The sequence below is a fragment of the Peromyscus californicus genome, unplaced genomic scaffold (genome assembly GCF_007827085.1).
Source record: "Peromyscus californicus insignis strain IS unplaced genomic scaffold, ASM782708v3 Scaffold_4__1_contigs__length_199733344, whole genome shotgun sequence".
NCBI classification, from domain to species: domain Eukaryota; kingdom Metazoa; phylum Chordata; class Mammalia; order Rodentia; family Cricetidae; genus Peromyscus; species Peromyscus californicus.
In genome coordinates, this window is record NW_026294562.1 from 110,649,572 (window position 1) to 110,663,261 (window position 13,690).

Here is a 13,690-nt window from a genome sequence, read left to right on the forward strand (position 1 = left end):
AGGTTGACCTCAGTCTGTAGGGAAGGCTTTGCCCTGGAGGAGATGGGAATGGGGGGGGGGGGGCGTTGGGGGGAAGGTGAGGGGGACGGGAGGGGGGAGAACAAGGGAATCCGAGACCGATATGTAGAACTGAATTGTATTGCAAAATAAATTAAAATAAATTAAAAAAAAAAAAAAAAAAAAAAAAAAAAAAAAAAAAGTTTAAAAATGCAAAAAAAAAAAAAAAAAAAAAAAAAAAAAAAAAAAAAAAAAAAAAAAAAAAAAAAAAAAAAAAAAAAAAAAAAAAAAAAAAAAAAAAAAAAAAAAAAAAAAAAAAAAAAAAAGAAAATGGTTTTAGAGGTGAACATTTCAAAGAATGTCCGGGAACTATGCAAAAGTAATATTTTTAAAATTATTTTTATTCAGATATAATTTTGTTCATTGTCTATATTACTGACATCATCTAAAAGCAGTAAGTGAATTATATAACCCCAAAATTTATGAAATTAGTCAAGTCTGCAATAGAATAAGACTATATGTTTGAAATATAATGATGATGGCCCACAATTTTCTTATATTTGTTAAGGTGTTCATTAACAATGAGTAATATCTATAATGATGATGAAGATGATGATGATACTAAATAATAATGAAATAATGTCACCCACAGCAGCTAATAATACAGGTGATGGCAGAAGCCACCTAGGGATAATAATGCTGTCACTGCTAACTCACTACCAAAGTATATACACAGGTGCATTTAGGAATTAGATAATCTCTGTGTTTTATTATCATCTCAGTGATATATGGCAGCTAGAATAATCTCCTAGAGGAACAGATCATGGTTAGTTGTCCTGAGTCATAGCATGTAACCTGTTTCAATTCACAAAGATAAGGATCAGAAACAAGCTGCACATAATTGACTTGCAGTCCAAGGGACAGCTATGAACTGGCTAGTAGTTGACGTCTTTTATATTGATCCCTACAAAACTATCCACTGTTCATCATTAGTCTATTTTCTCCTTTCTTATTACATTAGTCAGTCTGAAAGGGTGATGATGAACTCTTGTGTCACAGAGTAATATAGCGTTGATTTAATAATTTGAATTTTGCATCAATGACATAGGTATAGATGTACAATGACCATCTTCCCTAAGATAGTAGGCACAATGTTGTTCATTATGGGCATAGAAAATGATAAATCTCCATAAAGGACACTTATATATCTTTAAATTCTCATTACAACTTCATTTTTCCTAACACTGAATTGATTTCTCTGACAGTAAACAGCAACTTAACATGTTTCCAAATGGTCCTTTTTAATTAAGATTTGCCAACTTCCCCATTAATATTCTCTGCTTCTAACTGAGTCACTCTATGAATCATACCTCCGGGCTTGTGTAAGTAAACCTTAATGGTTATGTGGACTCCTCATCAATAAAGAGAAAACTCCCCTCGTAGCTTTTACTTAATGATCTATTCTCTGTGTGTAGCATTGGTTAATCTATTCCCTCCTTTCCATTATAACGTTTCTTCTCAAAGGAGACCTGTACCAGCATGCCTCCTGTTGGAGAAACCAGGTAAGCAACACAGAGCAGAATGGGTAACTGAGTCATTTGCTTATGAATCCTTAAATTGCTGACATTTTATAATGAGCTTTATAAAATTCATGAGGAACTTACTCATGCCTTGCAGAGTTTTTTTTTGTTTTGTTTTGTTTTGTTTTTGTTTTTTTTTTTCGAGACAGGGTTTCTCTGTGTAGCTTTGCGCCTTTCCTGGATCTCGCGCTGTAGACCAGGCTGGCCTCGAACTCACAGAGATCCGCCTGCCTCTGCCTCCCGAGTGCTGGGATTAAAGGCATGCGCCACCACCGCCCGGCTGCCTTGCAGTTTTAACAGAGAAATCCTACTTGATGTTAGCAATCAGCTACTATGAAAAAAACAAGAAAGAAAAACAAACCCCTAAAAATTGTCCAAAGCACAACTGCACTTAGCTGAAGAGGTCAGGTGGAGAGACTTTATACCAGGCTGGGCTCCATTGACTCCCACTTTATATTTTCAGTTAAGGTAGTATTAAATGTTCCTTGTAGTTATAAAAATAAACATTCTCAATAAAGCTATCAGATTATATGGTTTCTTGTAATAAAATGTTGTAAATGTGCTCTGCAGCGTAAGTGGAAGAAGCATACAGAGATTGTACCCTGCTTGAGCAGCTGTATCTCACTGCTGACTGTATTTCAATAAGTAGTTGGAAGATGAGTACCTAGAAGTTTTATTTGTGAAAAAGTTCATCTTATAGACTTTGTTTTTTAAACAGTATTAATAACAGGTAGCCCAATGAAGTGCTTACTTCTTTCCAAGCACTTCACACATATGAACTCAGTTTATTGTCTCAATAAACCCACAGGGTGGGAAGTAGCACTCTGATCCTTTTATAAATGAGAAAACTGAAGCAGAGAGCAGTTATGTAGCATATCCAAGTTCATGCTATAGAAAGAAGTCAAGACTGGGGTCAAATTTGACCAGGTGGCCTTGGAGACTTAAAATCCAATCACTGAGTATTCATCAGAATTCTCACGCAGGGTCACTTCCCTGTTTACAGTCCTGCTGGCTGTTTTCCATTGTATTTGGTTAAAAGCTCATAGGAAAAGATTGTGTATGAAGAAAGGAAATTCAGTTAATCTAATACTGCCGTAAATCATGGACTTAAAGATAAAAAGCAGAGAGGCTAGAGTGTGCTCATGCTCTGACAGAAAACTCTGGCTCTGATTGTTCCAGAGCCTGTTCCTAATGGATGCCCCTCACCTTGGGCAATTGCTAAAAGACTTTCAGCAAGATACAATAATTGGGAAGTTTGTGTTATTTAATTCAAATTTCCCAAACTTTGGAAGCATATTTTCTTTGGGGTTTGTGCACAAGCAATTAAACAAAAGTAAAGATGGTGTATAGTGTAATTGTCTAACTAGATCAGGCTAGCTCCTCATAATGAGCTTGGGCTGTAGGGTGTAGCTCAAAATACAACTCATATCCCCATTTTCCTGTGTTCCCTACTTCTGACCCCCTTGTCACAACATTCTAGCTGTGAAATCTCTTCTCTCATTTCTTCAGTGGCCTATCTACTTTAAAAAAAAGCCTTAAAAGAAATCCTGTAAACCAGGTAGTTTAGATTTGTTGGCTAGTACTCTCCAGTAGATTCTTAATGCATTTTGTATTAAACTCATATTTCATCATTACCTCTGAATCCTTTGTCATCTGGCTCTTGCCTCCTACCCCAGCCTGATTTTCTACATGCTCCCATTAGCCAAGTTCCCTAAACACACTACAGTTATTCCAGACACAGTGACCTTGGCCTTGTTTCTTGTTTCTCCTCCTCCTCCTCCTCCTCCTCCTCCTCCTCCTCCTCCTCCTCCTCCTCCTCCTCCTCCTCCTCATACTCCTCATACTCCTCATACTCTTCTTCCTCCTCCTCTTCCTCCTTCGTCTCCTCTTCCTTCTTTCTCTTGCTCCTCCTCCTTTTCTTCTTCTCCTGATCCTCTTCCTCTACCTCTTCTTTCTCCTCTTCCTCCTCCTTTTCATCCTCCTTCCCCTTCTCCTCCTCCACCTCCTCCTCACTCTCTTCTTCCTCATAGTGTCCTGTCTCTGGTCTTTTCATAACCATGTGTTTTCATTCTTCTGTTATCAGCTCAACACTACCGTTATTGTTGCCACAGGGAGGCACTCTCATGGTTTTCTGCCTCATGAAGTGCTCTTTCCTAGTCACTGCCTATCACATGATCCTAGTGTATTTCCTCTATGTTCTCAACTAGGTCTGAACTTAATTCTGTCTTATTATTGTGCTAGAATATGAATTCCATGAGGACAGGAACCCAATGTGTTTTCTCTATTGTGATTTTGTTTCTAATAACTATGTGGGATACATTTTAGAAACTGAATAATCACTGGATGAGTAAGTCAATGAAAGAGAAAAGACAACTTGGGTATATGTCAGAAGTATACCTATTGAGTCAGTATTCTTTGGGGGCAAATAGGGTATAGGTGGACTCCTAGCTAGTGGGATGGTATCTGCTTAGATAACCAATCAAGCAGATGAGATTCAAAGTCACAATCTAGAGTTGTTCTTAGTTGTTTCTATACACGAGGATTCTATCTGGAGATTTTATTTAGTTTATGCTTTAGGATCAACCAAAATATGTGAAAGCCTACTATGTGGTGACTGCCAAATAAGCACTCAGAAATGTCTGTGCCTTTAAGGTTATGCGAATTTATTTTCTAATAATAGGATGCATATCTCTCACAGCTGAGTTCTAGCTCCCTGCTCTTCATCACAATATTCACTGCATTCATTAGGAAATTAAGCAATTGTGTGGTGACAGTTTCCTTTCACATCCTGTTTTTTGCTGTTGTTTTTTTTGTTTCAATTTAGTGCTAAGGATTCATTTAGTTACTCTCAAGAGACTGATCTGGATGGTGAACAAATGTAGTTCACACTTCTGAGTATGAGGGAAGATGTGGTGGCATGTAGGAGGAATGAGTAGTGGAAGGTAACTTGTAAAGTTTTCATCCTTCAGGGGTGATGCTTGATTGACTCCAGTTTGCTTAAATTCTTCTTCCAGATCCTTCATCCTCCAAACAGTAAATATCAGCTTAGAGAAACAGAATGAATATCATGTTGCATATTCAGCAACATCGTCTCTAAATCTGGCTCTACGGCTTACAAGCTGAGAACCAGAGGAAGCCAACAAATCATTCATTCTAGGCCGGAGCTCCTCTTCCATCATGTAGGAGCAGATTAGGCTGCATGTATTTATGGCCGTTCCAGATCTGACAGCTTGTAACTCTCAGTCAAAAACCACATGAGCACCATTGTTTTTACATTATTTTTTTTTGAGACAAGGCCTCACATTGTAGCCTAGTCTGGCTTCAGAGTCATGGTAACCCTCTTGTCTTATCCCCCCAGGTACTTGGATTACAACAGTGAACTATCATACCGAGCTGAAAACCAGATTTCTTCATCACATTGAGTCTACTCTACTGGGTCTCAGTAGGCTCGCTACCAAGACATTTTCATCTAAGACTGATTTATTTAGGTTTCCTTTCTGTAAGTTGGTGGAAAAACATTTACAAATGTAATGAGAAAGAGATAAACTAAGCTATGGTGGCATTATTCTAGTAAAAATTGCTAAAACACATTACTGTCCATCCATAACAGAGGGACCATAAACCAGAAGAATAGAACAATACTCCTTACAACAAACTGAGAATATATGAGGCATTTATAACTAGATGTTTCCAGCTTGATGTGATTTTAGAGGCTGTTGAAGAATTCTGCTTCTACAGAAATGCTTTCCTGCCTGCTAAACTCTCATCTTTATTGAATTCTTGATTTGTTGCTTTAGGTAAATATAATGAAGTCCTCAATTGTAATATATAACTCAAAGATAGTATCAAACCCATATAATCTTCTAAAAATGAATGCAATATTCATAATTTACTATTATGTTAAAAACTTCTAGTTCCTTGAAGGAATAATAAGATCCTTTACTCCAAATCTATAGTCAAGGAATTCAAGACTTACAGAGATTGAGTGAATTGAATGGTCATGTAGGTATTGAGTGGCAGGACCAGGACTACAAGTCATAAAATCATCTCTGTGAGATAAAGGGTGTGGGTGGATGTGGGGAGGAGACCTTTTAAGATAGTTTGATTAGAATTCTTACTTTGATCCTTGTTGTATGACATGAGACATTTTTCTTAACTACTTTTAGTTTTTTTTATTTGCAAACATTAAGACTATCACACAGAAATCACACACACACACACACACACACACACACACACACACACACACACACACTTTATATTCCTTTTTACATCTTTACCAGCTATCTCCCCACTACAAATGCCCTTTCTGATTTCTTAATTCTGACCAATACCTACATATTCTCAGGTTCAGAATCAAGGTTCCCTCTTGTTTAAAACTTCATTTGATGCTATGGCTGTTCCTATGGTATCTACATAAACTTCAAAATCACTTATAAATGTTTCTTAAATTCCTCCTATGGTATTAAGGATCTCTGATAATGATCCACCACACAGTGGTGATTGAATTCTGCTTGTCTCTGCTCTTCAATCCAGGACTGGAGAGATGGCTTAGCAGTTAAGAACACTTGCAGCTGAATTCACATCCATATCATGTGGCTTTACTACCTCTTATAACTCCAGTTCCAGGGGATTCTACACCCATCTCAAAGGGCACATACACACATGTGGCATACACACACTTATGTAAGTAAAAATGAAATAAACCTTAATAAATTTATTCAAAAGATCTTTAGCATTTAAAAAGGATAAGGACTGATAAAAAATTGCCAACATTTTATTTTCTAGGTAAATGTATAATTACTGCTATTAATTATGGTATTTATTTTACAAAAGAAGGAAAATTTAATACCAGAATTTATAACCTCAAAGTTATGAAACAATAAAGTTACCTTTATGGAAAAATCTACTAGAGCAGAGGGAATAGGCATTGCTTTACATTTTTTGCTTTAATTTATTAGTTTTTAGATGCTTAGCGCCCATAGTCTAGTAGGAAATATTGGATTAATATAATGAATGAAACATTGACTCTGTCTCTGAGCCAGTATCTCTGGCCCATAGAACGCTTACAGCCAGGGAACAGGAGGTATGACACACCAATGTTGGCAGAGTAGCAAGAGGAAGTGTGCATGGGTATGAGTTGATAGAATTTTCTTTACAATTTTGCTTGGCACAAGCCATTCATAAGACTTTGTGTGGTTATTAGCAAGAATGTCTTGCATGGAAGCAGAACAGGGGTCAAGGCAAGAAGTAAGACAATGAGGCATATATACTGTAGGAGGACGATGCTACAGAGAGCTTGTCTGTAAGACCATTCTGTATGACTCTAAAGTTGGTTAGGAATTAAAATAAGTACAGGTACTCTACATAGATAACATCTGTCAAATATTTACTACATGTCACACATGGTTCTGGGTTGCTTGTGTTTATTTTCATTTAATTTCTACAACCTATTGCCATAGATTCATGCTCTTCCCTGGCAGAGGTGAGGAAACTGAAGTGTGCAGATGTTAAGTGATTAACCCAAGACCACAGTAAGCAAAAGATAGAGACAGATCTCACCTGGACTGGCTGACTTTATAGCTCAAAAGAACTTGTAGACCCCTTCCAGCCATGTATTTCTCTGATGAGAAGAGTTTGTTTAAGTTGATGTTTACTTTGATACTAAAGAGGAAACCTAAACGCTTTTTAGTTAGGATTCTAAAACTGCCAGACAACAAAGTTTTTCTATTCAGAAGCCATGCAACCATAAACTCTTTGAGTGAAGTTTAATTTCCTCCTCTCTAAATAGTGATAGAAGTCTATCTCTCTGTTTTTGGAAGGATTAAATGAGCAGAGTGTGTTAAACAGCTAGCAAGTGGCCAGGATTATAAAGAGACTTTAACAAATGTTAATTTATTATGGGTCCTAGTAAGATAAAATGACATTTCAAATTAAAATCAGCTTCAATATTAGTGGCAGGCTGAGAGCAAACAGATCATTCTTTGGTGCTTAAAGGTGTCTATATTTACAAAATGCTTCACGGGGCCCTGTGGATTATCTTTGCCATAGTCCTCATTTTAATTAAGAACACGGAGCTCAGACATCCCGGCACCGGAAGAAGTCTGCACAGATGTGTTTTCAGCTTCCAAATGTTTTGTTCCCTGGCTAAAGATATAACAAGCTATGTCAGCAAACCTGATATTGCAAAATAAATAGGAAATGCTTAATCATTTAAAAATGTATGCCAAAGAACAGAAAAGCCAAAGAATAAGCACATGTCACATGAAGTCTTGTTCACTTCGTCAAAACTGACAGATGACTACAATTAGACAGACAAGATATAAACCCAAAACAATCCATCTCTATTTGTTATGTATACAAATATATGGGTATATTTTTATGATTTCATCTCAGTTTTTTTCTTTTTTCAAGATAGAGTTTCTCTGTAGACCTGGCTGTCCTAGAACTCACTATGCAGTCTAGGCTAGCCTCCAACTCAGAGAGATCCACGTGCCTTGGCCTCCTAAATGCTGGGATTAAAAGTGTGTGCCACTACCGCTCATTTTTGTTAAAAAAAATCAAAGAAAAAAAACAAATTGCAGATAAATGTCTTAACTATGAACTTATTTTGAAATGTCAATGTCTACCTCCAGTTGTATACATTTGTATATGTTTGAAATTTTCATTATAGTGAAACACTGGTCATCTCAAAGTAGGTCACTCTGAAGGGAGTTTGAGAGATCTTATTTTTAATTCTTTGAATATTCTGTTCAGTGTGGTTTGATCATATTCACCCCTCCCTTAACTTCTCCCAGATCCATTTTGCGTAATCTTTCCCCCCCCCAAAAAAAACTTTTTCATTTTTATATCCATTAAGGCTAATTTATGCTTCCCATATATTGTTGACTGTGTGGCTTTCCATTGGAGAATGGTCCACTCATCAACGGCTGTATTTGTAAAGAGAACTAATTCTCTTGAGGAGATTTTTGTTTTATAACCATAGTTTCACCCCTTTGCCAAGTGTGTTAAGCATATACTAGTTTTGGAACAACATGTTTAAAAATATAAAGAAAGAAAAAAATGAACATTTTTTTTTATTCACCATCAATCAATTAATTCATTTATTTGTCACTCAATATTTGTTGGATTTTTATTGGTGGCAATTTAAATGAATTAATTTTCTTCTCTGTGAACTGTCACACCTAATTTCTTAGACTGCTGTGAGCATATGCTGTCACTGTGGTATTAGTAATGTAGTGGCATGTTCTGAGATTCCTGCCATGTTCCCTCTTGGAATTAACATGTGTGTATTAATTTCAAACTCTTTGGAACCACATTTCAAATAGAGGGAGGGTATGGTAACTCCCAAATTCTATTACATATGGATTGCCATGGGTAGTAAGAACATGAAGAGTAGCGTCGTCGGAAGAGGAGAGTTTCAGTTCTTACCTCACAGACCAGATGGGTAATAATAGGTAAGCTACTCCCTTCCTTCTGATCCTGGGTGTGACCATTTTTCATCAAGTGATGAAACCTAATCTACAGAATGGCCACAAAATTCAAATGGGATCAAATGTGAAAAATCTTGGTAGATCACTTCGTGATGGGTATATGCATAATACTGTTTCTCACAAGGAATCTGTGAGCATGTAGCAGGAAATCCCATTACACATATACAGGTAGCTGAAGATTCTCACAGAAAGGAAACCTACACTGAGTTTGAAGAGCACCTAGAAACTTTAGTTTGTCCACTAAGTAACATCTGACATAGTACACAAATGTGACTTCTTCCTTAAAATGATAACCAACCCAATTAAGTTAGAAGCATATCTGACCTGGTGTAGTCATCTTCAACCAGCATGTGCTTTGGAATTGGTGAGTACCTTCCTGGAGAGATGGGTGGCAGGGAAGTTTTGTATTCTAACGTGCCATTGTTACCAGACAGCAGATGATTTTCCATTGGTGGAGAATAAGCTAAGGAATTGGGGAGAGAAAAAGAAACGGAATCAAACCTTTCATGTGGGTGATTCAATGGTCAATATACTCCAGAGGATGTGTTAAAAATACAAAGGCTTTGCTACATGCCAAAATTTTTCTTGTTTTCCAAGGGGGTGAGTTGCTGTCTGTTTGCATTTCCCATATATAAGCACACAGTGACCTTTAGATTTGGAAAGATGTAATAACAGTTATATTTGTAGCCCAAGTTAGCATAATTAGGTGATGAGAAGAATTGGAGAAACTCGACACACATTTCCAGAATGATGATTAATTTTCTATGGAAATGAAAATGCTAGCTTCTAATTGTAGGGCTCACATTCATTTTACATAATTAATATCCAATTATCAAAAGCAAAAGGCTCCCAAGGAATACATTCTCCTATTAATCCTTCCCCACAAATATGCTCTATTTCTATCACGGGAAGGCTACAGTGACAAGCACTTTCCTTCTGTTCTTCCCTAACCCATCTTCTCGTTGACACTCTTGACAGGGTTCCCTTCCTTCCATTCTTTCCTCAAGTCTGTTTTGTGGGCTGAGATGAATTCTTAAAATCCAACTTTGCTTTGTTCTCGTGCTTACATTTTCTGCACTGTCACCCTTGTTTGGGACACAGTACACATTCTCTTCTTTATCAAATTGATAAAACTGACCCATTTCAATATTCCTTACACATGTTGTTACTCCTCAAACGATACCTCTGTTTCTGGCACTTGTATCACTGTTTTACTGTATGGAGTACCTGTGATTTGTGTCTCTTATCCCATCTCATATGTATAATTATGAAGGCAGCTATACATAAAATCTCTCAATTCTTTCAAAGAAAGATCAGAAATCTCCCTTCTCTGAGTCACTAAAAGACATTTATTTTCATTTATCTGACTATATATTGCCTCTTGTTTCCACCAAATTGAGTTGCTGGTGACGCATCTGAATTAGCTTATCCTCCAACCATGCTGCTGAAGGCAGGGGTTGTATTTCCTCTAAAGTTAGATGGGTATCACACACCTTACTTTACAAAGTTATGTAGCACATGTTAAATTACTAATTGATGGGAACCTTTGTGTTCTGCCTTTTGTCCCCACTCTGCCATTGCATTTATATGCCCGTTTTGAAGAGAGTCATAGCCCTCTCCGACTCCTCGAAATGTATTCAGTTCAAGTCTCTGAAAGTCAAAACTCTTTTCTGTCCTAAGGTAAGGCTTATCTCAGCTTAGGGCCTTCTTTGAAAAAAAAAAGACTATTTAGAGGAGGAGACATTTCAGAACCATTATTTCAAAAAGTAATAGCTAAGGTAATGGACCTTTAGATCTAAGGTTATTTAGCTCTTAAATTTTGCTCAAGAGAAATATCTAAATCTAAGAAAGATTCAACACTTGCTTAGGGTGATAGTACTAATTAACAGTGGATCCTGAAGGCATCCTAAGTGCACACACTCACAATGGAACTCGCAAAGTTTCAAATCCTACAAGCTAACTTATGTCAATAAAAAACACCCATTAGATTTACATAGGTTTACATAGAAAGCAAATTCTTTCTAAATTTAGTCTCCGAAGACAGAAGAAAGGGAGCAAGTCCTAATTAGCAGTGGATTTGGTGTGATCCCCAAAATAGTGACTCGGAGTGCTGCCTCTCCCACAGCCACAGACAATGACTGATTATTTTCTTGATAACAAATTCAGCTAAGATAAGAGTTATGATGATGACTGAAAATGGTGATTTCATCATGCCAAAGGACAATCCCCTCCCCTAGGGGGAAGTATAGAGCTCTCTATGGCTTATTTTTGCCAGCATCTGTCTTTCACTTTGCTGTTACACGGATCTGAACCAGGACAAGGGAATACAATGGCATGAGAGAACTCATGTTCCATGGGATTGAGAATTTATCTTCTGGGGTTTTTGCACCAATGCTGTTGTAGTCACCAAGATTAGAATTACATCACTCTGTCCTCCCTTGGTGGACCTGCCACTCCATCAAGGTGTCCCACCTTTAAAACATTAGCTGAGGTCCCCTAAAAAACATGGGAATGATTCATAGAATATTTGCCCTGAAGTGTTTCAAGAAGCTTGACAAGAGTGAAATTGTAAGGAGAGGTCAAAACGACTTTGTGGAAGTCTATTTTGTATAACTGGCAGGCTATTAGAAGACGACACTGGACACAGTACTTACAGTGAGTAATATCAGGTGGGCCATAAGGATCAGTCATATAAATGGTGGTGGGTTTGCCAACTTTTAGATAAACAACATCGGATGTGTTCTTCAATATCGCTACAGCCTCTTCATGGGTAACTTCTTCTAAACTATAGTTATTTACCTGAAAGAGGAGAAAGATCAATATGACAAAGTTAAACCTGTGACATGAAAGAGAACTACCCAGGCAGATTGTGAAATTTGAAATTAGATCTTATTAATAGACTGGGTTACAATGATTAGTTTGGTATTTGTAATATTCTTGATAAAACATACAGTGGAAGCTTAAAACAAAGCAGGTTAGGTATGGCCATCAATGCTGTAAAACAGGGTCAGCTTTGTTGATCTCTCTGAGGAAGTGACTTAATGGCAAACAATAATATTTCTAGAAAAAATAATAAATGATCTTTTTAAATATTTGGTGTTGTTCTTATGACTAAAATGTTTTATATATATATATATATATCAGGCTGGGTGTACATATCAGTGGTATAATTAATGATTACTGAGAATATGTGAGGGCCTTGGATCAGTTCCCAGCACCACAAAAAACAAACACAAAAACAACACAGTGAAGAAAGAATACACAGAAAGCATTGTATAATAATTGAAGAAAAAAACCTCACTAAAACCAAAAAACAAAACATAAGAATAATCAACAAGTTGTTTCCTACTTTAGTGTATTTCTTTAAGTCAGTGTAACCATGTTGGACATATTATTTTGGAATCCGTATTGGAGATCTATAGTGATTATAACATTAATATAATTTAGCAACATGGTTTTTGCTTTGCATGACTGTAACAGTGACTTAAATTATCTCTTGCTAGAACCGGTTTCATTTGCTCTTAATATGTTGCTACTACAAATAATATTTTGACAAACAATTATCTGGGCTTATCCAGCCTGGATGTTTTTGGTATAACTCATGTATATGACTTGCTAGACTCTACTATAATAGCATTGTTGCGATTTTTAATATCTGTTCTGAAAGTGCCCCTGGAAATATGACCCGATTACCCTCATGCCAGCACTTGGTGAGCTCCCCATCCCCCGACAGGGCTGAGAACTGAACCCAAGATCCTGCGTATGCGATGCACACTCTCGGTTACTGGCTATACTTTCAGCTTTTTTTTTTTTTTTTTTTTTAGGGAAAGACTGTTAATGTAACGTAAGTATTCACAGGTGAATACATTCAAATGTATCACATTTCTGTAAGTATCACCAACAATGCATTCCTCTTTATTTTTATAAAGAGAAGCCTATATCAAGTGTTATTATAACTTCATGGCAGGAACACCACACTGGATGTGTGCAGTATTTATTTTTAATGTAGTGAAATCATCAATGGATAAATGGATATAAGTGTTCAAAAAGTATAATTTAAGATTAGCTTGGGACACACAGGGAGGTATAAGCTATCCTGAGCAACAGACAAAACTTTGTCTCATAGAAACAAAAATACCTATCATGAGGTTTAACTTACAAATTACACACAGTTAACTTCAAAAGATTAATAAATAATAATACAATAAGGCAATTATAATAAAATTATCAGCCTCACCACCCTGCACTCTTATTAAATAAAATAAGGGTCAATAAAATACACTCATGGTGACGTTGTGGCCATCTGTTTGATAATTGAGGTGTGAATGAAGTGATTAACAAGTAGATTGCACAAAGCTACAAGAGGATTCTGCAGAAGGAGATGAGTCATGTTACAGGTTGGCTGGAGACTGAGGCTTTGTGCTTTCATGTACTGTTCAGAAAACCAGAGCTGCAGATGAGGGAGACTGTAATACACATCCTCTCTCCTGTGGAATTTAGTCATATATGATCTGTAGTACTATTTTTTTCTTTATTTTCTTATAAATGCTGATAATCACAGTCATGAAGTAGTTATACACAGCCCCAAATAAATGTAGGCATGATTCTACTTTACATACA

General features: G+C 36.7%; 1 protein-coding gene across 30 annotated transcripts in view; it reads right to left on the reverse strand.

Annotated features, from left to right (window-relative positions):
- The window catches only part of Dlg2 (discs large MAGUK scaffold protein 2), a 1,877,153-nt gene that overhangs the window by 456,136 nt on the left and 1,407,327 nt on the right, over window positions 1-13,690 (reverse strand). For all 30 annotated transcript variants that reach the window (XM_052714317.1, XM_052714325.1, XM_052714324.1 and 27 more), the window contains 2 exons: window positions 11,725-11,869; window positions 9,395-9,533 (listed from right to left, as the gene is read on the reverse strand). In XM_052714317.1, the coding sequence (XP_052570277.1) occupies window positions 9,395-9,533; window positions 11,725-11,869 (284 nt within the window). The remainder of the gene's footprint in view (window positions 1-9,394; window positions 9,534-11,724; window positions 11,870-13,690) is intronic.